Below are 25,055 nucleotides of genomic sequence, written 5' to 3' on the forward strand. Positions count from 1 at the left end.
ATCCAGCCACATCTATTATTAAGATGTTGCTACTTGTTTGTTTCTAGTATCTCTTTACTCATCCTTCTATCTTCAACCCTTCTGAATCATTTTATTTTTGTTGTAGGTCTTTTATGTAGCACAGATTTGAGTTTTGCTTTGTGATTCAGTCTGAAATTCATTTTCTCTAAATAGTTGAATTTAGCTCATTTACATTTATTAATTTGATATATATGGTCTTAGTTGTGTCATATTGTTATACTTTCTGTATTTATACCTTTTAAAGTATTTTACTATATAAACTCCTTGCTTTGTTTTCTGTGTGTAGGTTTCTGTGAGGTTTATATTTTAGTTTCCATAGTTATTTACGTTTGTAATACCCCCATTATACAATACCCTCAATGATCTATTTATTTAGCCAGACTTTCAGTATCTGTAATTCTCTTTTCTAAGTGATGATAGATTGATAAGCTAGACTTCATTAAAATTAAAAACTTTTGCTCTGCAAAAGACAGTGTCATGAGATTAAGAAGACAAGCCACAGACTGGGAGAAAATATTTGCAAAATACATCTAATAAAGGACTATTCTCCAAAATATACAACAACCTGATTAAAAAATGGGCTAAAGACCTTAACAGATACTTCACCAAAGAAGATTATACAGATGTCAAATAAGCATATGAGAAGATGTTCCACATCATTTGTCATCAGGGAAATGCAAATTAAAACCCACCTGTTAGAATGACCAAAATTCGGAACATTGACAACACCAAATGCTGGCAAGGATGTGGAGCAAGAGAACTCATTCATTGCTGGTGGGAATGCAAAATGCTACAGCCACTTTGGAATACAGTTTGGTAGTTTCTTACAAACTAAACATACTCTTAACCTACGAACCAGCAGTCTCACTCCTTGGAGCTGAAAACTTACGTCTACAGTAAAACCTGCACATGGATGTTTATAGCAGCTGTATTCATAATTTCTGAAACTTGGAAGCAACCAGGATGTCCTTTGGTAGCTGAGTGGATAAATAACTTTGATCCACCCAGACAGTGGAATATTATTCAGCACTAAAACAAGCTACCAAGCCATGGAAAGACATGAAGGAAACTTAAATACATATTACTAAGTGAAAGAAGCCAATCTGAAAAGGCTACATACTGTAATGATCCCAACTATGTGACATTCTGGAAAATGCAAAAGTCCCGAGACAATAAAAAGATCAGTGGTTGCCAGTGGGTAGGGGGTGGGGAATGGCATGAGGAACAACGAATAGGTGGAGCACAGACTTTTAGTAGTGAAAATACACGATGGATAGATGCCGTTATACATTTATAATTGTATGCCATTGCACCTTTATACATTTATAATGGTGGTAACAGAATGTGCACCAAGAGTGAACCATAATGTAGACTATGGACTTTGGGTGATTGTGTCTCAGTGTAGGCTCATCAGCTTTAACAAGTGTCCCACTCTGGTGGGGGATGTTGGTAATGGGGGAGGCTGTGCATGTGGGGGGCAGGGAGAAATCTCTGCATCTTCCTCAGTTTTGCTGTGAACCCAAAACTGCTCTTAAAAAAAAACTGTCATAGAAAATTTTAACTTAAAAAAAAGTGGCAGTGGGTCAGGGATGAGAGGTATCTTCATAGGGAGCAGGAGCCTGGTCTTGATGCTTTCAACTGACTGTACTTATTAATTAAAAATTTTTTTTTTAATCTAAGAGATTTTAAAATGAAAGTTGAGTGATCCCTTAACCAAGATAATTTTAAACTGAGCTCCAGACTATAACCATTCTACTACTTTAAGTGAGCTAGTCATATCAAGCTAAATGTAAGCTGCTTGAGGCTAGAGAGGTGGTAAGTCTATCACTATGTGCTTGACAAGGCCAGTTATTGATGAATATAAACTTATCACACGGGGCTCAGAATCACTTCAGTGTACAGCTACCTGCCCTGGTTTGGAATGCTTGTTGCTCTTTTTCTTAAATTCAGCCTTAAAGAACAGAGTATTAACTGACTCTCTTGAGGTGCCAGAATAAGCGACAGTACACAGAACTAATTAAAAAAATACTTCTGAGGGATATAAATTCCTAACCCACATGTACAAACCTGTTAAAAAATTTTACTCTTCAAAACAAATTTTATCTGCTAAATTTTAAGTTGAATTAAGTAGCAAATGATGCTTAAATGAACAGACCATTACTGTTGACCCTATTCCCTCTCACACCTTTGACCATTTTCTGCATCCCTACTTTTGAAATCAGATTTCAAATTTTCTGCAGCTTGCATTATTGTTTCATAAATTATACGCTGCAATTCTAACATTACTAACAACTGATTTTATGCTCAAACGTCCAAAAAGGCGGTGTCAAATATACTTTTGTTGGCTTTGGTGCTCAGTATGGAATACATAATGAATGGACAAATGTTTCCCACTACTATGGTTATATTCTCCATCTGGATAGCCTTTTCTTAGTAAGTATAATTCCAAGTCTGACTTCCATGATATGGTTTAATGAAGCTGCAGAGATACATCAAATTTATATTTAAAACAAAACACCAAAACCATTTTACCAAAAACTAGTTTTATTTTAAAATTAAGTGCATAGCACTCATCTAATTCCATTGGTGTGGACTTCAGCACCATACTCGCTATTTGCAATTAATGTCATAACAGATACATTTTGGTTTGCAGTCTGTACTTTAGTGTTTATTTAGTGGACTTTGGTAAAGCCCTTTATGCATATCATTAATTTCTTCACAGTACACATTTAATGATGGTCCGGTAATCACAAAAAACAAAAAAACCTACTTTAAAGACTAATCAATAAATTAAACAAAACAAAACCCACACCACTCCCCCACCCACACCCCCCAAAGCTAGCAGTTGTGAGTTGTATTTATATTGAAACCTAATGTTTTAAAAATAGTTCTGGTTCTCCAACCACCCCATCCCACCCCACCCTGGGTATGCAGCAACAGTAACCAATTACTTATTTTACTCTACACCCCCCCCCAAATTAATCCAGTGTTCTTCAGCTTTTTAAAATATAAACTGGGAAAGTGTTATTATAGCATTTTTAAAAAGGCATATTCTATAACAAGAATGACATTTAAACCAGTCAGTAAAAGCATTTGACAAGACATTAAATTACCATAGGCACCAGTTGTTGTTTCAAGTTGGGATCTCTATCCCAGTATCTTACATTCATAGTATTATTGAGGTAGTTAAAATACTGAAAATTGGTCCAGGTTGCTAGGTTCTGAATGTGAATGATATATTCTCTTTTGAACCCACCTTCCCCCAAATAATTCAAGTTCTCTTGAGGTAAGAACTACCAAAATCCAATTAGCAGCCTTCTGTAAAGAGAAAGTGGTGACACTTTCAGAAAACAATTTTCATGCTTGAAAACTGCCATGAGTGAGTGTTCTTACCTGAGTGGTTTTTCATTTTATCTACCAGACTTATAAATCCACATCATGCCCTATGTACTTATGTACTCTAAAAGTTACCTTTCTTTAAAGGAAAGGGTATTCTGTAAGAATTCACGCTGACAGAAGCCACCCACCCACATTCATCTACTGGAGCCATCTGGATAGATCCGCTGCTGTGTTGAGTCCCTTCCCTTCCTAACAAAAGCCATTGGCTTGATTACTGAGACTCCTGCTGCATACCCACAACATCTTTATAATAAGTTTGTCTTCAATGCATATGGTGGCAGTTACATACCTGCCATGCAGTTTCCCTTCTATTCAAGTGCTACCTTTAAAAAAACACAAACAAAAAGACACAACTTACTAATTTTTAAATCAGAAAGCTTCCCTCCACCAAATATCTCTTCTCCCACAGTTAAGAGCACAATGTATAGTTTCAGTTATTACAATGGTTTTTTCTTTTTACTTTTTCAGTTTATTCCCTCCAATCTCTTTACCCCCAAATTGCCCTTGCTGTAATGACTTATTGCTGTTTTCACTCATCACCAGTATAGTGAAATGTCCCAGGGCAGTCCTGGGGCCAAGCTAATGAAAGTCACCTTTGCCTGCTTACTCTTGACTAGCTGGAGTCAAAGGTTGCTTATAAAACCTGTCTTCCATGTAACAAAGTGCTGCTCTAGCACAACCTGAGAACTACCCTGGCCATGTTCCACTTCAAAATAAACCTATGGGACTTTATTCTAGTACTGACATTTTACAGTTTTGCCTTCCCTTGAAAAAACTTTAGAATAATATCAAATCTGAGCATAAATCATTGATTGCACTGAGAAATGCAAAACTTATATATGTATTATGAATGACAGGAACCACCACTTCATTCATTCTAGGATACAATTATGTTCTCGTTTGAAAACACATTCTAGCAGGAGTATACTAACCTATGTTATTAAGGTAGTTCATACTATAACATTCCCAAAGCATGTTGCATTACAGTTAAGTTTCCAAGTAGTTCAAATTCCCTGAGTTAAATGTGTTTAATTCTAAAGATTTGAGGCTGATCTTTAGGGGAAAAAACAACAAAAATTTATGACCATAACTTTAAGAGAGCTACTCCACCCTTAATTTTAGTACATAAATCCAGGTACCTGTACTATCTGTGATAGGAAGTTATATAGAATATCTAAAAAAAATTTTTTTAACTGCACAGACTGGTATAGCATAGCAATTCATGAGTTTAAACTTAGTCAGATTCATTTGTAGATCAAAAATATAACTCAAAACTGCAGAATAAGAAAAAGGACCTCTTCAAAAATTAATACTGTAACTTTCCTTCATAAAAAGACTGTTTGGCAAGTCCCCAGATAAACATTAGTTTCTGACATATAAGCCAACATAAGGCCCAGAGAGAGGCCACCACAGGTCAAATCACAAAACGGCGAATTGAAGTCTGTCCAAGTTTTCTGTTGTGTTGAATGTTTTTGAAATATTTGGACCATCAGTTGGGGCTTTAAAATTTGTGTCATATAAGGATGTGTTTTAACAGGATTTGACATACACACTGTTAAAGTGTTTGCAGTGTTAGCTTAGTCCTCCCAGATATTCATGGTGCGTTGGAAGGGATAGTCAGTCTTCCTGGTGCTGGTGCTGGAAGAGTTCTGATGCCATTTGGATCCCTTTCCTTTTGAAGAGAAGTTTACAAAAAGCTTGCCCCAGAGCTTTGAGTCACAAACAGTCTGGGTTACCAGTCTTACCTTCGCATAAAATCACCTTTCAAAGCATGGAGTAATGCAAGGGTAATGTTCATTTATCTGATAACTACGGTTGTAAGAAACATTCAGACAGGGCTTAACTTCTACTGGTATTGCCAGTGACATCCCAACACCAGTCTGCACGTGCCCAAGGCCCTGAACACTAGTTTGGAAGCCAGCAGGACATGTCGGTAGTGTGTAAGATGAGGTGTGTGTGGTAGATACAATCTGCTGACAGCTTGGTTGTTCCGATACAGGATGGCGATACTGCAGCGAGGTCTGATGTGTCTGATGGAGATACTGAGGCTGCTGAAAGTGAACTGCCCGAGAGGGCTGGGAGGCTGTCTGGAACACACTTAGTTGTGCTGGCTGAGGTCCTGCCTGTCCTCTCTGTTTGTTTGCTTCTTTCACATCATTATCATGAGCACTGCAACATGGAGAGAAAGGAAACTGTTAATAATGTTAACTTGAGAAAAATTTGCAAGAAAGCCATGCACCACCCCCAACTCCTTCACAGCTGACTCACTAGACTGCCCCACTGCCCAGGTAGCAGTCACTGCAACCATAACTTCAACAACAGAAAAATCTCACTCTTAGCCTTCTAAAAGCTCCTTTCCTTGGTAGAGCCCTTGGGAACTGGCTGCTGGTAGCTTTAAGGACTATTTTCAGCTTGGAGCTATGTCCACAATAAGTACTTAAATATGACTGCCACTTTGGTGACATCCTGATGGTCCCACAATTCAAAGATGTGGGAATGAGGCAAGATTTGCCTGGATGATCTCAGAGTTATGGGCTCACCCAAGAGCACCTCCTTTCCTTACTATGTACCCAGAATCATACTAGCAATGACAACCTCTACCTGCATAACAGCCAAAAGGAATTCCCCTTCCACCAAGTACTGCTCATACAGCAGCTTGCTCATAGCAGCAGGCAGCTGTCAGAGCCAGTATCCTAAAAGCTCTGGGCCTTTGAGAACTTGTTCCCAGGGCCCCTTATACATGAAGAATGTTAATAAGAAATTACAAACACAAGAACAAAGAGGCTTACATCAATAGCCGTTCAATGCACTGCACTAAGAAATCCCAGGAGTAAGCAGTAAGACGATGCAGTCTTGTAGGCCACGTTGGAGAAAGACGAAGTATAATCCTTGAAGAAGCCACACATGCTGCAGCTACTAAAGAAGGTGCATAATTTAGAAAGGCATAATCTGTGGAGACATCAAAAATGAACCTAAGCAACAGAATGCACAAGTCACAAGCTCACAAGTCACTTACTGGCATCCACAATGACTCACCTTGCAAAGATACTTCCAGGAAGTAATCTGCATACTTGGCCATGTAGAGTTTAGTTTTTTCCAAGCAAATCATTGGCCAGCCGTCATGAAGATCGGTTTCATGCACGGCTTCGGAGAGATAATACTCAATGAAATGGGCAGCTGTTGGAAGGCAGAGGTTCCACTGAAAGGTTTCTAATAATAATAGTTCCATATGTAGCAAATTTTGTTTTGTTAATACTAGATTCATATTAGTCATACAACCCAGGCTGTTGAGCTGCTCCAGCTTAGGCACACTATCTTCTTTTTCTTCAAATTTACCTTATAAACAAAGGAAAATAAGAGCGAGAGAGAGAAAATGTTAGGCGAGTGATCAATGTAAGTCTAGTCACTTAAATGGGATCTGCTGTCCTAGTGCAAAGATTTAGATCCAGACATTTTTTTCCCCTACTTTGGGCAGATACAATTGTGCCAGAACTCTGTGGTTCTCATATCTACATGTTTTCTCTCCCAGTGCCTCTGTTCCCCACCCTTCACCCTCCCCTAAAAAAAACCAAAAAAAACAAAAAAAACGGAACGTGTAAACATTTTGATCTATGTCCTACCGTGTAATGAAAACAGTCCTATGTGCCAATGAAAAAAATAACTCCCTCATCTCACCAGCTGAATCTTTTCAGGAACTTTCTTTTGGGGGTCAGGCGGTAGTTGGTAAAAGAAAATTATTTTAGAACAGAAGAAAGTTTAAAGAATTTAATGTCATAGTTATCTAAAATCAAAAATAGCTAAGCTTCAAGTGTTTCATCTCAGCATATTTTCAGCATAATCTCAATTCCAGGGAGATACAAATAGATTAGAGGAAAAAAACTGGGTGAACATCTAACACAAGCATTCTCATTGTACAAAAAACCCTATTCCTCCTCTTCTAAATTCAAAACAAAAACCTAGCCAAGTCAACAGTTATTAAGAAAAGGGAGGGGGCTTCCCTGGTGGCACAGTGGTTGGGAATCTGCCTGCCAATGCAGGGGACACGGGTTCGAACCCTGGTCTGGGAAGATCCCACATGCCGCGGAGCGACTGAGCCCGTGAGCCACAATTGCTGAGCCTGCGCGTCTGGAGCCCGTGCTCCGCAACAAGAGAGGCCGCGATAGTGAGAGGCCCGCGCACCGCGATGAAGAGTGGCCCCCGCTTGCCGCAACTAGAGAAAGCCCTCGCATAGAAACGAAGACCCAACACAGCCAAAAATAAAATAAAAATAAAATGAAAAAATGAAAAAAAAAAAAAGAAAAGAAAAGGGAGGATATTTTATACCACTTTTATATCCCCTTACTCAAAGCAGGATAGGAGTAAAGATGCTCTGATGGCTGAACGTCATTATTTGAAGGCATTAACTTCTTTTCAGGAAATACTCAGCCATATGCACAGCTGAGGAATCAAATGCCCTCTCCAGCCCCTGAATAATTTTTCTATGGATTATGTACCATCTCACACTTTAATTTCCAAGCAAGCATTTACTATATATAAATCATTCACTTTAGATGTTTCGAAAAATTATGGCTGGAGAAAGCTCAAGCTATCAAGTACTATTATGATTTTCCCAATGCAGCAACAGAACCAAAAGAGTTATCGTCAAGTCTCTTTGGGTCTTTGTTCCATGATTATCCATAGACGAAGGGAAATTAAAACTGAAGCTTTCTACCTCCTAGCATTATGTTCTATTTTACATTAAGGTATAAAATAGTCATATTATATTGCAATTATTATAGATTTCTCACAATAGCTTTTGCACTTGTTCATAATTATAGTTAGAATATGTTATATATTACTATATAAATTTTTTGTTTTACTATTTTGATAACTATTTAAATATATTTGATTTCTTTAGAAATCTTACAATTTTATTTTATCCATTTAAAAGCATTTTTTAGGGAAGACCACAAAGACTACCAAACCAGAAGAAACCAAATGAGTTTCCCTGTGAAGTTTCTCTTCCAGAGGGAATGGGTTTACACCACACATTGAAGTTCCGACAACAAATGGTAGTGGCCAGAATCACTCAGCCCAGATGTTCCACGTAATGGAGTCAGTGAGGTTTGTTCAAGTCAGCCTGTCTTAGGGGCTGGGGAAAAAGCGCTGTTAACTACCCTGGTCTTTGCTTAGGGAGGGTGAACGAGAGTAGAAGGTTTTGTCTCCTATGCCAAGAGACTCTAAGCTCATAACTTTAAGAAGAGTCTAGTCCCAAAGAAGTTTAAAATTTCGCTCCCACTCCAGAAATTTTGAACTTTGTTAGATTTAAACTACTCTTAACATTGCTGCAGGTAAGAGATGATCCAAAAAACTTACATAATTCGGACTTTTCAAGAATCTAGATAGTCCTTCCCAATTCAAATCACATAAAGATAAATTTCACAAGTTTTGCCAGAGGCATTTATTAGTACAGCTGAAAGCACTAAAGTAGTCTTAATGACAGTCATCCAGCATGATCACTGCATAAATATAGGAGATGAACCCACTGTTCTCAGTATAACCGAATGGAATTCTTCAGGAGAATGACCTAGGAATTTAGTTCAAGCCCTCTGGATGAATCATTAAGACTTTCAAAGTACTCTATTTGTGTAGAAGCAGCAATACTGGCAGTATACTTCAAAGGAGTATTGTAAAAAATTAATGAGTTTTTTTATATCATGCTTGACGTTCCTTTGAAGAAATATACCACAATCCACTGTTTAATTCAAGGATCAAGAATGTTTCATATTATCTCCTTGAAACTTTCAATAGAAAACAGTTGTATATGACCAATTTCACAGCTCAAGAAACCAAGGTAGCAAGGTTGGCCTATTCATTTAAAGTCAATTAAGTTGAGTCAAACCCAAAATAGAAGACTTATGTTTGAATTCCCAAATCTGTGCTTCTAGACCAAAGTACTACACCAGGTTAAATGGGGACAACAACTACCAGAATAGACAAACTTTTATATTATTAAGCATCCATGGGGTTTTTATATTTATAAAGTACTTGGCTATTACAAGCATGAAAGCCTTTGCATCTTGATTTGCAAAGATAAAAAATAACCTGCATGCTGCATAAATAACCATACTTGGGATTTTAATTAAGGTTTAAGTTTTTTTGGAACCTTTTCATTATATATAGTAATACACTCAGGTACATGGATATTAAAGGATTTCAAAATGTGTGACAGCGTCAATGAGCACCTGCATTCATATCCAGTTTTTATTGTGCTGAATGCTATGTGTGTGACTATTTTAAACCTACTTATCCGTTAATACCACATACAGATCACAAAGGATCAGTTTCTTCAATTGAAAGGAAATACCGGAAGCCATGTGATTATATTGATAAAGGCCCCCAAACAGGAAATAAAGGCACAGGAAATTCTCATCTGCTTCCCAGAAAACAAAGAATTAGGGGCCACAGAAACAAAACATCAGGTTGTCTTTATAGGAAATGTTCAGATCAGCCATGGAAACCAGCACATTTTCAAAGCCAGGAGTGAATGGCAGCTATGTGGTAGTAGGGCATGGATCAGATGTCACTGTAATCTCTGCCAACTCACATTCTAGTCTTTTATTACTAAGTAGGAAAAAAGTCATCCTTAATATTTACCAAGAACTCTCACAAATGTCTAAGACTATCAATCTAATTAAAAAATGGGTTAGGAACCAGAAGAGATAATTCATAGGAAAAAAAAAAAAAAGGTTCTAATCTCACTAAAAATTGATATAAACAAAATCATCTGTGAAATACAGTTTTTCACCCATCAAATAGTAAAAAGCTTTGTCAACCCAGTATTGGTGAGCAAGGAGAAACAAGTTCTTGTCACAAATTTTTTCTATTAAAAGCTTATAATCTCACTTTGGCTTCATCTTGACTCCAAAATCTTAGTTACACAATACCTTGAGCAAATTATCAAAAGCCTCATGTTTAAGACTGTTTCCATGCTCTCTACAAGTTCAATGCTGATCACAGAAGGCAAGGGAAGCCAGGGTATACATGTCAAAGAGTTAGAGTTTGAGAATTTCCCAGGATAAATCAGAGTCTTTTCTGGAATGAGCCAAAACCTTTGGGGCTAGGGAGCCAGTGAAGGTTATGGAACACTTATGGAGGAATTAATCATTACAATGCTAACTTATATGTGTCAATTTCATACATGCTTTTAAACATATTACCCCACTTGATCCTCACAACAACTTTGTAAGGTGTCTATTTTTATTTTATAAAGAAGTAACTTGAGACTCAAGTTCAAGTTGCTGAAATTCATATTGCTGATGAGATTCAAACCTATATCCATATAGATTTCCTATAATCCCCGCTCTAAAACACTACACGCCTCTCCCCAGTCTGTAGGCCCTTTCTTCCTACCTCTAATAGTATGTACACCCAGGCAGCAGGATATGCATTAGTACCTGAACTTATAAGCTGTGCTCCATTTTTAGCCAAACTACCAAAAGCCTTCCGACCTATTTAATAACTAAAATACAGCTGTCACCCAGTCCTGTCAGCTGTAAGTTGTTTTTCACTTTTACACAACAGGCTGCCCATCCCAAAGCAGGGAGCAGCTGGGGGAGGGGGACATCCATTCTGTGAGGAGAGAAGCATTATTTGAATAAAGTTTATGATAACTAATTGGAGAGCTGACATCGGAATCCAAATGTAAGAAGACAGAGTGTAAGAATGTAAGAAACACTAGAATGAACTCCACAAATTTAAAACAGACATCAGATACTGAAAACAGGCTACCAGTTTATAAGCATCCTAAGCACTTCTGTTGTAGTAAAGTTAGACTGGAGGGAGGAGAGATTGCAGTGGGCTACTAAGGGCCAGTCTCTTTGATTCCTGACCCTAGTGAAGAGCTGATAGCTTGAACTCCTTTGACCAGTGCCTACTTGGGAGGGGCTGAGACCCTGGGGGACACCTATCTCACACTTTCCCACACTCCAGTGGAAGAGGAACATGTAAAAGCAATTCTCTCAGGGAAAAAGGGGTGGGGTCAGTAGAACAAAGGGAAGAGGTATCTGACTTTTAGTAACAGGTGGTAAACAGTTCACATTTGAACCCAGCAAATACAAATCCTAAAGCCTAGTTCCTGGAAAATGAGCCAAAAGAACTATATACTACTACACAGATTAAATCAAATAACCTTCAATAAAATAAATTGATCACGACGTTAAACTAACAGTAATAGATAATTTAAAAACAAGAACAACTGAAAACTCCATTCCAACCAATCTAAGACGGTGCACAAATAAAGTATCCTTTCCCCAAATTGTGGAAATTGCAGAAACCTGACACCAATGCCAAGCACTGCATGGTAGCCAGGGTTGTCATTCAACTAGAGACCTCGGTGAACTTTGGTAGTGACATGTAGTTTATGAATACCTAGTTTATAATCCCCAAGTCACTTAGTACGTTACTAGTAATTTTAGTCACAAATGTAAGTCAGTCTACGAACCGACTATGCATCACTCATAATTTCACAGTCCACAGGCATAGACCAGGTAGGGCTTGGTAGTGGTAAAAGGACAGTGATAACCACAGCAGGCAAAAAATTTTTCATTAACGATCCCAAGTTTTTAAAATAACCGAACTTGCATGTTTGACTTCCAGTGTCTCTCTACTATAAACTGATCCTATAATAAACTAACATTCTCAGGATAACAAGAAGCCATTCCATGTGGATACTCACACATTTGACATGTCAAGTATGGGTTTTTCCAATCCTATGCAAACTATTAAACCACAAAGGGCTTCATAGCTAGTGATGAAACATATACAGAATTGTACACATGATTGCTTATGAGGATGAAACCTTAACTAAAGGTTAAATTAAAGGTTACTTATAAATGTACAAGCATTACCTCTGACTTTCTGGATGGTGGGGAGAGGAGCAGGTGATGTGTCTGGATCTCAGAGGATAACAGATTAAGAGAGAAATATAGATATTCAGGAAATATACTATTCTGGTAAGAATTTGACTCAAGTTACATGGGGACAGGGTTGGAAGACAAGTCTAGAAAGGTGGCTAGGTCCAGATGAAAGGTTCTAAATGTTACAATAAGGAGTTTCCACCTCAACCCACAGGCAGTGGAAAGTCATCAGTGGGCTATGTTTATTTATATTCAGCCTGGTCCACAAAGGAGTTGAAATAACTTACAAAAAGACCTGCTCAAGGAGATAAAATAAGAGGTTGAGGTCATCAGATGAAAGGAAAAATAAGGGCAGGAAAAGAAAATCTGAGAAGAGATTGGTTTCATAAATGATACCACACAGGCCTGAATTTGGTTTAGGTTTATTTGCAGTCAAAGTGCAAAGGTGTTTTATTTTAGAAAGAATTCTGGTGGCAGGGTAGAGGAGGAATGTTCCTTAGACAGCAACCACATTGGATCCTAAACCCTCAAGTGGAGGTTAGGTGAAGGCAGTCAGTATTTCTACATGCTACTTTAAGTGGGACTTAAATTTCTATTGCAATGACATGAATAATATAAAAACTACAAAATGGATTCAACTTCAATATCAAATACCATCTTTTCACATTACTAAAAGAAGAAAACTTTCAGTTTCAATGCCTTTACTCACCCTCTTTCTCTCAAGGTACTAACAAACAATGAAATGTGTTACAGGAAGATGTTAAGAGAAAGGCACCAGAAGACTCATTATCAGATTCTACCTTACAGCTTACTACGTAGTTTTGCCTACTGCAAAAGCAGATGTTTTCACATTTATAGCAGTTGCACATGAATCTTCAGTTCATTAAGCCAACTCATTACATACTCAGTAGAAGGTATTCTAACAGCACGAGTATGGTACCTTTTAGAGTTTCTCAACCTAAGCTCCACTGACATTTTGGGCTAGATAATTCTTTGTTGTGCGGGGCTGTCCTGTGCATTGCAGATGTTTACCTTCCTCCCAGGTTGTGACGACAACCAAAACTGTCTCCACACATTGCCAAATACCTGCCATGAGGCACAACTGCTCTTGGCTGAGAATCACTGCTTTAAGACAATGGTTCTCAATTGGAAAAGTACATCAGAACCACCTTTGGAACTTTTAAAAAGTTAAAAAATATCCAGGCCCCATGATGTAGATTCTGAGTCAGTAGATCTGGAATGGCTTAGATATCTGTATCAGAATCTTCAGGATGTAGGGCCCAGGCACACGTGTTTTAAAAAGACTCCAGAGCCACTTTTTAATATGTCTGGTTAAGAATTACTATGCCAAAAAGCACTTTCAACATAAACTTTCCGATACTAGTAAACTGGAATGAAAGGAATTTGGTGATATTTCACTGAGTTCTATGTAAATTTATTTTATTATAAACAATGGAATTTTCCAGTCATGTATATCAGCTTCATACTTACTTGCTAGAAGCAGACAGGAAAGTGCAACTAAATGCAGCTGCTGGATAGAGATGTCATACCGATCCATAAACAGGTCCAGCAAATAGACAGCAAGATGTCGGGCAGAAGGGCAGAGGGTGAAACGATTGCTCACAATGGCAATCAAGTCAGCAAAATACCTTCTAAGACTTAGTTGAGGGGACTGGCCTTTGTAGGAAGGTAACTTCAGCTCCTAAATCAAGAGGAACAACATTTAGTCTAACATAGCATATAGAAGAATTATTCCCACAGTGCAAAGGTGACACTTTTTCCCCAATATATTACTGATACAAGTGCCTAAAACACACTTTTCTTGAGTAAAACACAAAAATGAAAAAGTTGAGTGGCAGGATAATGAATGGCATTTAAAATTTAAAACCAAACTTTTCTCCTTATTCTTAACCACATATGACATAACCAGTTATAGGTGTTTCTTGCATTATGGAATAAATGTATTCTAGCAAGATTTTTAATAAGGGAATCCTGTTTTCCCTACCAGGTGTTTTCAGGAAAACAGCATTACCAAAATACCAACCAAACCATATATACACACCCCCTACAAGAAGCTCAAAGCGGGCTTCCCTGGTGGCGCAGTGGTTGAGAGTCTGCCTGCCAATGCAGGGCACACGGGTTCGAGCCCCGGTCCGGGAAGATCCCACATGCCGCGGAGCAACTGGGCCCGTGAGCCACAATTGCTGAGCCTGCGCGTCTGGAGCCTGTGCTCCGCAACAAGAGAGGCTGCCATAGTGAGAGGCCCATGCGCTGTGATGAAGAGTGGCCCCCACTTGCCGCAACTGGAGAAGGCCCTCTCGCAGAAACGAAGACCCAACACAGCCATAAATAAATTAAATAAATAAATAATTAATTAATTTAAAAAAAAAAAAAAAAAAAAAGAAGCTCAAAGCTTTTGGTTAGAAGGTAACAGATATGTTCCTCGTATGATGCATACTGTATTATACATGCAGGGATGTGGAAGGTAGAGACTAGTATACATCCACTAGTATCTTCTAATCAGGCTTCTCATTTTTTAAAAATTAGAAAATTTCTATACTATTAAAGTATTTCTAGAACACAGAGAAAGATGGAAGGGTTCTAAATTCATTTTATGAGCTCAGCATAATGCCACACTAAACCCAAAAGGTATCACGATGGAAGGAAGTAACACGGATATGACCCTAAAAGCACAGGAAAAAAAAAAAGCAAAAAATAAGACAAATTAGACTTCATCAAAATAAAAACTTTTGTGCATCAAAGGACACTATCAACAGAGTGAAAAGGCAACACACAGAATGGGAGAAAATATTTGCAAATCATGTATCTGGTAAGGTGTTAATATCCAGATTAAATAAAGAACTCTTTTATATATACAACTCAACAAAAAAAACAACTCAATTAAAAAATGGGCAAAGGACTTGACTAAACATTTCTCCAAAGAAGATGTACAGATGGCCAATAAGCACATAAAAAGATGCTCAAAATCACTAATCATTAGAGAAATGCAAATAAAAACCATTAAGAGATACCATTTCATACCAATTAGGATTGCTATTGTCAAAAAAACCCAAAAAACAAAATCTAGAAAACAGAAACTAACAAGTGTCAACAAGGATATAAAATAATTGGAACCCTTGTGTATTGGCAGGAATATAAAACTGTGCAGCCACTGTGAACAACAGTATTGCAATTCCTCAAAAAAAATTAAATGTATAATTACCATATGATCCAGCAATTCCACTTTTAGGTATATACCCAAAAGAAGTTAAAGTAGGGACTCAAACAGATATTTGTACATCCATGTTCATAGCCGCATTGTCCACAACAGCCAAAAAGTGGAAACAAACAACCCAAGTGTTCATCAACAAATGAATGGATAAACAAAATGCAATATATACATACAATGGAATATTATTCAGCCTTAAAAAGGAATGAAATTCCGATATATGCTACAACATGGATGATTAAGTCATCTAGAGATGATTTAAAGTATATGGGAGGATGTGTGTAGGATATACACAAATATTACTCCATTTTATATAAGGGACTTGAGCATCCTCAGATTTCGGTATCCGCAGGGATCCGGGAACAAATTCCCCATGGATAATGAGGGAAAACTATATAGTTTTTCACTTACCAGATTATATTTTATTAATCTTTTGCTTATGCTATCAAGAGTGGATATAGGAACTCCCATATATTATTGGTGACACTGACAATTGATATAACCTCCTGAAGGAGAACTAGGTAATATGAATTTTTGAAAATGCAGACTGCAGATACCCCTTAACCTAGCAACACCAGGCCTAGGAATTTATCCTACATATAAGGAGGTCCTTTGCAGCACTCTTTTTAATAGCAAAATGGTGGAATAAAGAGGTTAATGTCAAAAACCTGCATGGATCTCCAGAGAATTATTTTCAGTGGATAAACCCAATCCCCAAAGATCACATAGTGCATAATTCCACTTATATAACATTCTTGAAATGACAAAATTATAAAAATAAAGAACAGATCAGTGGTTGCCAGAGGTTAAGGGAGGATGAGGATGGGAGGAAAGAGGGTGTGCCTATAAAAGGGTAACATGGGAGATCCTTGTGGTGATAAATGTACAGAAAATGTTCTGTACCTTGACTGTATCAATATCAATACTATCCTGGCTGTGATAATTGTACCATAGTTTTGCAAGATTGTTACCATGGGGGTAGGGGGGGAGATGGGGAGGGAGGACTGGGTCAAGGGTATAGGGGGTCTCAAAATAAGCGTAATTTTTTTAAAAAGCTTGATGTCTATCAATAAGGAACTAATTAAATAAACTTAAGGGACATCGATTCAATGTGGACATTAAAATAAAGGGCAGTAGACCTATATGTGTTGATATAGAAAATTCTGACAAACTGAGTGAGGGTGGGGTGGGAGGAAGGTACAGAACAGTGAATATATATTATAACCTCTTGTATCAACAACAAAAAAATTGTATTTGCAGATATACTAATTTATTGGGTATCTTTTCAGGAAAAAAACCCAATAATGCTGGTAACCTTAGGGAATCAGGGAATAGTGAGGGTTGGGGAAAGCTCATTTTAAACCTGATATTGGGTCTTCCCTGGTGGTCCAGTGGTTAAGACTCTGTGCTCCCAATGCAGGGGGCCCGGGTTCGATCCCTGGTAGGGGAACTAAGATCCCACATACTGCAACTAAGCCTGCGCGCTGCAACTAGAGAAGTCCACGCGCCACAGTGAAGACCCAGTGCAGCCAAAGTAAATAAATAAATAAATAAAACACCAGATACTATCCCAAAATTTTTAAACCCATATGCATGTATCACTTAAAAATATATTAGTAGGAGTTACTTGGGAGATAGGCTAATGGGCTATTTTATGTTTTTAATTTTTGTATAAGTGAAAAAAGAATCAACAAATGCTATTGAGGAAAAAGAAAACACATTGGCTTAGGCTTGCTCAACTCTCTGAAGAGAAAAAATACTAATTTCTCTAAATAAAGGGAACATGCGAATTTCTCATGTAGTCGCTAGGATTTTTCTCTTTTTTACCATTTCTGTAGATTTTTACAATGGTGTAAATGAGTTACCATTTCAAATTCCAACTTTCTTAGCTGTCATCATGTGACATTTATTGAGCACCTCCCATGTAGCAGATACTGTGCTAACCTCAGGGATAAAAGCTGGAATACAGTTTCAAGCCTCTCTCTAGCAGGTGAACCAAAATACAGAGATTATTAGAATATAATATAGTAACCACAGGGTATTATAGAACACTGAGGAGGGAGATCTAACCCAGCTCACGGGGTGGGATGTTAGGAAAAAACAAAACCAGGGCAGGCTTTCTGTAAAAGAGGCCTGAACAAGGTCTCAAAGATGCACTGAGAAACTTAGCTGGAAGACACTTGTGGACTTTATTTTTAACTATGTTAACTTTGCCAAATGAAGACAAAACAAAGGCAAGAATCCAAGGGCCATCACTAGGGGACTTTTAACAATGTGTCCAATATATTCTCTTTATATTATTTTAAATGGTAAAGTACAAGGGCTTATCATATGGCTGTCAGATTTAGTTCTTTGTCCATGTAGTGCAGTTATACGCATGAGAAAATGACCTACGCTTCTCTCAGCTTATGAGTTTTTTCTAATGTCTATTCCTGATCCCCCAGAATTGAACACTCTTGTTCCTGTCTGCTTCTCAGGATCCCACAGGACCAAAGCACAGAGAGACCTAAACATGTCATCTCCAACTCCAATCTCAGGTCCCCATTAGCTCACCACCCTAAATGCCATCCCCTTCCCAGAATGGGTTAACTGTCCAGTCAGGCTGGAAATAAAGGCATAGAAGGAATACTCACAACTCTGTGGGATATTTTCTTGATGCTTCTCACAAAGTTAGCATTGTTCCCATCTGTCATAAAGGCTCCTGAAAATACTTCCCCAAGCAGCCTAAGACACTAGTATACATAGCAAAACAATGAGAAGAAAGAGAAGACACAGGGTATAAGAGGACAGCTGCTTTGTTGGGGGTCGTGGGTCGGGGGGGAAGAAGTGATTGTATTTTACAAAAACAGTACAGCTGGCATTTGGGGTTAAAGAGGATTTTCATTTGTTGTAATTTTTACTCTTCCCTAGTAGATGCAAGGCTGGTCACACCAATTATTCCTCCACAAACCTTGGGTCTAAACATAGATACCTTCCATTGTGCCTGAATGGCAACTGCCCAAAGGAAGACCCAAATTCAGATGCTCTAAATTTTATGAGATTAGACTCCATAAAGGTAGGGATCATGTCTGTCTCATTCACTATTACCATTCCAACCCCTGGCATAGCACCTTGCACACTGTAGGCATGCAAATATGTTGAATAAGCATATGACTACCCAACTAAGTCACCTAATTAATAGCCTGGAATTAACATGTATTCTCTGTGAGAAAAGTTCATTTTAACTTTCCTTGACTTCAGTGTACTACAAACAGTGGTCTCTCCAGTTCCACAGGTTCAAGTTTTACTGATTAACAAATTATAAAGTGTGGCCATTGTGTCAAATAACAAGAATGTGGCTTACACAATGCTTAAAGATAAAATAAAGACAACCCACAGTAGCATGCCGCAGGTGGCCCAAGACAACTTTCAGTAGCATTCTTTCAGGCCCTGTGCTACCTCATCCTCTGAGAGTTTGTACGTAAGTTTAGTACAGGTTGTGTCTTATTCCTTGGGTCCTCCCCAGAGCTCAATACACAAAAACATTCAACAAATCTGCTGGAAGAAAAATCCATTTCCAACCTCAACTAACAAAATTAATTCAGGTAGTCACTCAGGATTAAAATTACACATAAAATGTAAGAATCAAAAACCATGGAAATCACCAAGAAAAATCTTTTAAGTTTCATATCATTACAAAACATATGTATCATTAACATCAAATATTATTTTCACCACATACCAGAGGAATAAAGAGCTGACACTTAGAAAATAAGAGCATTTAAAACTGAAAGACAACATCTGAAAAAAACAAACAAACAAACAAACAGGTATTTGGACAATTTTCAAAGTGGAAACCTCGCAACTCTCTTCTTAACATTCCAGAGAACCATGCCATAGTTGAGACTTTTCTGTAGTACAAACAGCCTCTTAGTGGGCTGAGGTGTATTTAGTGTGTCTATGAGACTGAATGTCAGAATTAATAAGCAGCATTTAGAACTCAAACTTTAGAAAAGGGTACAACTGTAACAATTTAAGTCAGAATTAGGTTTTCTAATCTACTTAACCTGGTTAAAAAAAAATTCAAGATACAAGTTCATTATCATCCCAGGATCTCTCAACTCCAACAGTGAGCAGCCTTTTTATTAAAGAGTCAGCTGTTTTGCTTCTTTCCAATTTTCTATACATAATGAGTGGCTCTCTCTATCCATAGTGAAATTAAGTTAAGTTAGAGTTAATTTTGGATCTGGTCTCTCTTCTGGTTATCAAAGACACAGAGTTGACACATTTCGCTAAGATATGACATACAGAATAAAATTGTTACTTAGGAGCAACAATAAACAAAATTTGCATTGTGCCAGAAAGGTGTACTTTTTCCCCAACATCTTTTAAAATATAGTAGGTCTACTCCCGGCCTTTGATATTAGCTGAAGGAGCAGCTAACTCCTACCTTAGGGCTTTTTGAACACCCCCCAAGTCTTGGGGTTTCGGGGGTAGAGAATAACAAATAGTTATCACTTCCTTAGTGCTTACTATATGCCAAGCACTGTTCTGAGCACATCTACAGTATTACCTCATTTTAATCTTCACAGTCGTCCCATAAAGCACGTTCTATTATTATTATTCATTTGACAGGTGAGGAAATTGAGAAGCAGAAAATTAAGTAACTTGTTCAAAGTCTCACAGCAAGTTAGTGGAAAGGCTGGGGAATTTACTGTTGTACAAATGTGACATAACAGACAGCTGCATGCAACAGCAACTACAGAAGGAAGGCTGCTCTGCCCAATAAAAAGCCAGCACACTTATCTTTTTAAATACAGTATCAAATCCATGTTCCACGTGGAAACAAGGACATCAGAATGTCCCTTCACACCTTCCCTCTCCCAACTACCACGCCCCACCCCCTCCTCATTCAAGTTTCAGGTTCTTCTGCTACAACCCAGGGAAGAAGCCAAGAAGTTAATTAACCTTGAGCAAATAGGCAAACTCGCCTTTTCTGGTCTGGAAACTAGTGGTTAAAGACCCGGACCGGGCTTTCCAGGGAGCCGAGATTCATACTAACTGGCATAAGACACCGAATGGAAAGGTCTGGGCATCGCGGTTACCTTGTATCGAAGAGCTTGATGGATATCGGCAGCCAGCTGTCCCCGCCACCACTGACCCTCCAGCTCCATGGGACCGGGCGGCGCGCCTGGCCAGACGCGGCAACTTCAGTCTGTAAGACACACCCCAGACGCGGTCACTGCCAGCTCCCTCCACGCGCCCCTCCGCGCCCCCTCCCCGAGGGGTGTGACCTCAGGCCACCCTGGGCGACTGTTCATCTTCACCTGACTCGTCCTAAAATCAGCACCGATCCAAACCAATTCCCTGACGCCGCACGTAAGACCCGAGCCACCGGTCAGGAGGAGCCGGCTTGTGTGGAGAACGGCCGGACCGGGCGCCGGACAAACTGGGACCAACTTGGGCCCTAGTTCCCAAGGCGCGGACCCGGGCGCGTGCTCGGGAAAGCCGGACGGGAGGCCCGGCTTCGGGCTCCCGCGCCCCGCCTTTAATTCTCCAGCCGGCCCTGAGGAGACTTGACACCAGTCACAGCCCCCCTGAGGTGAAAACCTCCCGCCGAGAAACCCGGAGACGAACGCCCGCGCGTCTCCGGGTGCCCGCTGCAGACAGTCGGGAGCGCCCTCCTCCCCGGGAGCCTCCTCGCGGCCCGGCCGACCCCAGCGCGCACGCAGGCCGCCGCCTCCTCATCCGGAGGAGCGCACGGGATCGCGCGGCCCCAGAAAGGCGAACAAAAGGCCGGGCCGGGCGGGTCCGGTGCCCCGCCGCCAGCCCAGGCCTGCCGGTTCCCACGGCGGCCTCCCTTACCCGGAACCGCGGCCCTCACAGGCCCAGCCCCGCCAGCGTGCGGGGGACGCCGGCCCCGCTCATGCTGCGGACAGTCGGCCGCGAAGCGCCGGCCTCAGCTCGGGCCCAGCGCCGGGGCGCTCGCGCCGCCCATTGTTAAAGGACCGGCAGGCGGCTCCGCGTACAAAGCCAGCGCGGGGGCACATGCGGCCCCGCCGCTGCCAATCTCGTCTCGCGATACAGCCGGGTCATCCGGAGCTGTCCAATGGGCGGCCGGGCCGGGCCCAGGTGCAACGCCCGGCAGCGGCTTGGCGGCCCCCGCCGGACGCGGCAGCATCGCCGGTCGGCTTTGCGCGGCCCTGAGCTTCGCTTTGCCCGAGAGCCCCAACACCACCTACCGCAAAGCCGGCCTGAGGTGCGGGCAGAGGTCTGAAGGGAGCGCCGGAGAAATTAAAATGCTGATCATCCTCCCGTTGGCCAATCCGGTCATGCCTCTCACCTGCTGAGAACCTTCGATGGCTCCCCGATGCGGAGGAGCAAAGTTCCGATGCCTCAAGTTGGCGTTTTAAACCCTTCTCGGCGTGGATTGAGTCGGCCTCATCTCGCGTTACAACAGCGCCTTACATTCGAGGGATGGGATTATCAGTCCCTCCATTTGTGCTTTACCCGTTTCCGAAGCCCCTAAAGTTGCTTTCTTCGTGAAATTCTGTCTCTTAAGTTCCACCTCAAAACCTGTTCCTTGTAGAAACCTAATTAATCTCTTCGTCTTCCTTATTTCCTTTGCTTTAGAGATTCCCAAAGCTTTGAATGAAGGCGGTGAAGATTACCTTTAGTAACCTAGCTTGTCAAATCTGTAGCGGATGTAATTAACCATCTGCGGTCGTAAATCAGGAAAAAAAACAAAAAACAAAAAACCCTGTGGAAACACTCCAATTAAGGTGATGCAAGACCTGAAGTGTGAAATCTAATCAATTGTACTTTAACTTGTTTAGTGGAATATCACAACAGAAGTAGATGGTCAGCCCAGGACAGTGATCCTCACTTCTGAGAATGTACATCAACCTCTTTAAATATTAAAAAATAAATCATGAAACCCTAACCCTTTTACTTGGAATCCTTTGTCCCAAAAGATGCATGATAAAGATCTACAATTAAGTGATGAATGTATGTTGCATGAATCTGAGTTTTAGTTATGACCTCTTCATTCATATACTTGAAGAACAGCTACAAATATGTATGTGAGCCACGTGACACAATGCTTATGCTCAGGAGAGTAGGGTTTCAGGAACCAATGGCAAGACAAGGAAAACTCCGAAGCAGAAGTTGGCAGAGCCCAGTCTAGCCCAGCATCATTCCGGGAGAGGCTGTCTTGGCCTATCTTAGTTCCCTAGAGAGGAGATGGCCACATCAGACTAAAAGCTCCAAGCCATTTATAATGGCGTTTAAATAGTACCTACCTCCTCAGGTTCCAATTCATGTGCCCTAAGCAACTTTATGACAATAATTTGGCTTCCCAGTAACTTAAGTGTCCAGAGCCTATTTAAGAACACTTTCAGAAGAATGGGTCACAGACTATAATAATCAGTTTAATAAGTAGTCTGTCTCTCATGGCTTCTACTTTCAAGCTGTTTTTCACTGGGAGATATGTGTTCAGAAATCATTCTCACAATTTCTGGATTTCTGGATATGATGAAAGGACTGGAATGTGTATGTGTATTCATTTTAGCGTGTGTGTGCGTGTGTCTGTGTGTGAGCGAGTATAGATAGATAGATAGATAGATAGATAATTTTCCCAATGTGTCCCTAAAATGCAAAATTCAGGTTTATTACATTTCTTCATTAATTCCTTTAGGGCAAGCTGGATACAATTTAGGTATTTACTTAATTCCTAAATAAAATAGAGTCTGCTCCCTATATAGAATATAGAGTTTATATTCTAATGAGAATAAGTGAACAGCAACAACAAAGTCACATAGTGACAAGTGCTATGAAGAAAAATAAACATAAAAAGAGAAACGAAAGTAACAGTGGGTGGACATTGTTTTATGATAAGTAGGGTATGCCAAGTCCCGAGGGAGGTTAGGGAGCATGCAGATATCTGGAGGCTGAGTGTTCCAGGCAGAGAGAACAGTAAATGCAAAGGCCCTAAGGAAAAGGCATGTTTGGAATGAACATGAAGGACAGGGTATGCCTGGAGTGTAGAGGAGATAGGAAGTCTTAAAAGCAGTGATCAGTAAAGGTATGAGAGGGTAGAAGTTAAAAAGGCAGAACTTCTACTTAATGAGCAGAGTAAGGAAACTGCAAGGAGCCCATGTGCCTGCAGCATAAGGCACAAGATGGGTTTGGCAAGAGATGAGAGGGTACCAGAGTCTGCAGGGTTTTTGTAACTCACTGAACTTTAGACAATGAAAAGCTACTGATTTTAAATTGTTTATTTAAACAGTTCACTCATTATTCAAATGAATGCATGCAAAAGGTAAACCATTCAAACAGTAGAAGACTGTATCTGGTGACTAGCCTTTCTCCCTCCCTCCCTTGATCCCAGTTCTTCCTAGAGGCAACATTATTACTATTTGCTTTTCTTTCCTTCCAGGGATATCCAGATATTTATAACCATGCATGTACATTATCTCCTTGCCCCATTTTGTCACAAATGGTAACACATTACACCGTGTTGTGTCCCTAGCTTTTGTCATATGATATATTCTGGTGAACATTCCATAACGGAACATCCAGAATTCCTTTCAATGTCTACATCATATTCGACTGGATGTAAACGACTTGAAGTCAGAAGCCCTGGGCTCTGGTTCTTGGTTCTTGATTTGTTGCTTCTTAGTGGAGTGGCCTTAAGGCAGGTCACTGCCCTCCTCATCTATAAAGTGAACTGAGTGATGACTGAGATTGCTTCTGACTTTAACATTTTAGGTTCTTTGCTCTTGCAAAGACATGAGAGGACATTTTGCAAAGTCCTCTACAGTGAAAGAGGCCTAACACTCCCCATAAAGCTCTGATCATTATCCAGTGGGAAAGGTTTTAAATTTAAAGCATATCAGCATGGCCCGAGATTAAGATGGTGGAATAGAAGGACAATGAGCTCCCCCCCTCCACGTACACATCGAAAATACATCTACACGTGGAGCAATTCTCATTGAAAACAAACTGAAGACTGGCAGAAAGACTCTTATACAACCAAGGCTGTAAAGAAAGATCCACACAGAGTCAGGTACGAAGAGAAGAGAATTGGGACCTGTGCCCCTAGAAGGGGACACGGAAGAGGAGGGAGATTACAAGGGCTCAGAGATCCTCCCTGGGGAGTGAACAGTTTGAACCACATATTGGGCACCCCAGCCCTGAGGTCCGACACCAGGAAGAGTTCCCTTAGCTGGTTTGAAAACCAGTGGGACTAACAGGAGGGCTATACGAAACCTAGACTCTGCTCAAGAAAAGTGCACCCATGCTTGTTTACTACTGGAAAAGGTGGAGGAAACAGACTGAAACTGCCCAGGACTCTGGTCAGTTTCCCATGACCACCCCAGCATGGGTCCCAGCCCACACCAAGCACCCGCTCTGGCACCTCTACCCCCAGTGCAGCTCCCCACTAGGGTGAAGGCTGCTGTGCCCAGGAGAGTGGCCAGCTTGGACCCAGCACTGCATCTGAATGGGGCAAGGGTGGGCATTACTGGTGC

At 40.2% G+C, this 25,055-nt stretch overlaps 1 protein-coding gene across 8 annotated transcripts; it reads right to left on the reverse strand.

Annotated features, from left to right (window-relative positions):
* Nucleotides 1-3,866: 3,866 nt before the first annotated feature.
* On the reverse strand, nt 3,867-25,055 carry CCNJ (cyclin J). 8 transcript variants are annotated; one of them, XM_082423865.1, is made up of 7 exons: nt 21,391-25,055; nt 20,631-20,740; nt 18,180-18,278; nt 13,809-14,019; nt 6,457-6,756; nt 6,210-6,333; nt 3,867-5,589 (listed from the first exon to the last, which is right to left on the reverse strand). In XM_082423865.1, the coding sequence occupies exons 2-7, from the start codon at nt 20,697-20,699 to the stop codon at nt 5,178-5,180; spliced, it is 1,215 nt and encodes a 404-aa protein (XP_082279991.1). In that variant the 5' UTR covers nt 20,700-20,740; nt 21,391-25,055; the 3' UTR covers nt 3,867-5,177. The 8 variants fall into 8 exon arrangements, with proteins under 8 accessions (XP_082279991.1, XP_082279990.1, XP_082279989.1 ...); XM_082423864.1 differs by having other exon boundaries at nt 6,210-6,336; XM_082423863.1 differs by having other exon boundaries at nt 6,210-6,369; nt 21,768-25,050.

Source organism: Balaenoptera physalus (assembly GCF_965194825.1).
Source record: "Balaenoptera physalus genome assembly, chromosome: 14".
NCBI classification, from domain to species: domain Eukaryota; kingdom Metazoa; phylum Chordata; class Mammalia; order Artiodactyla; family Balaenopteridae; genus Balaenoptera; species Balaenoptera physalus.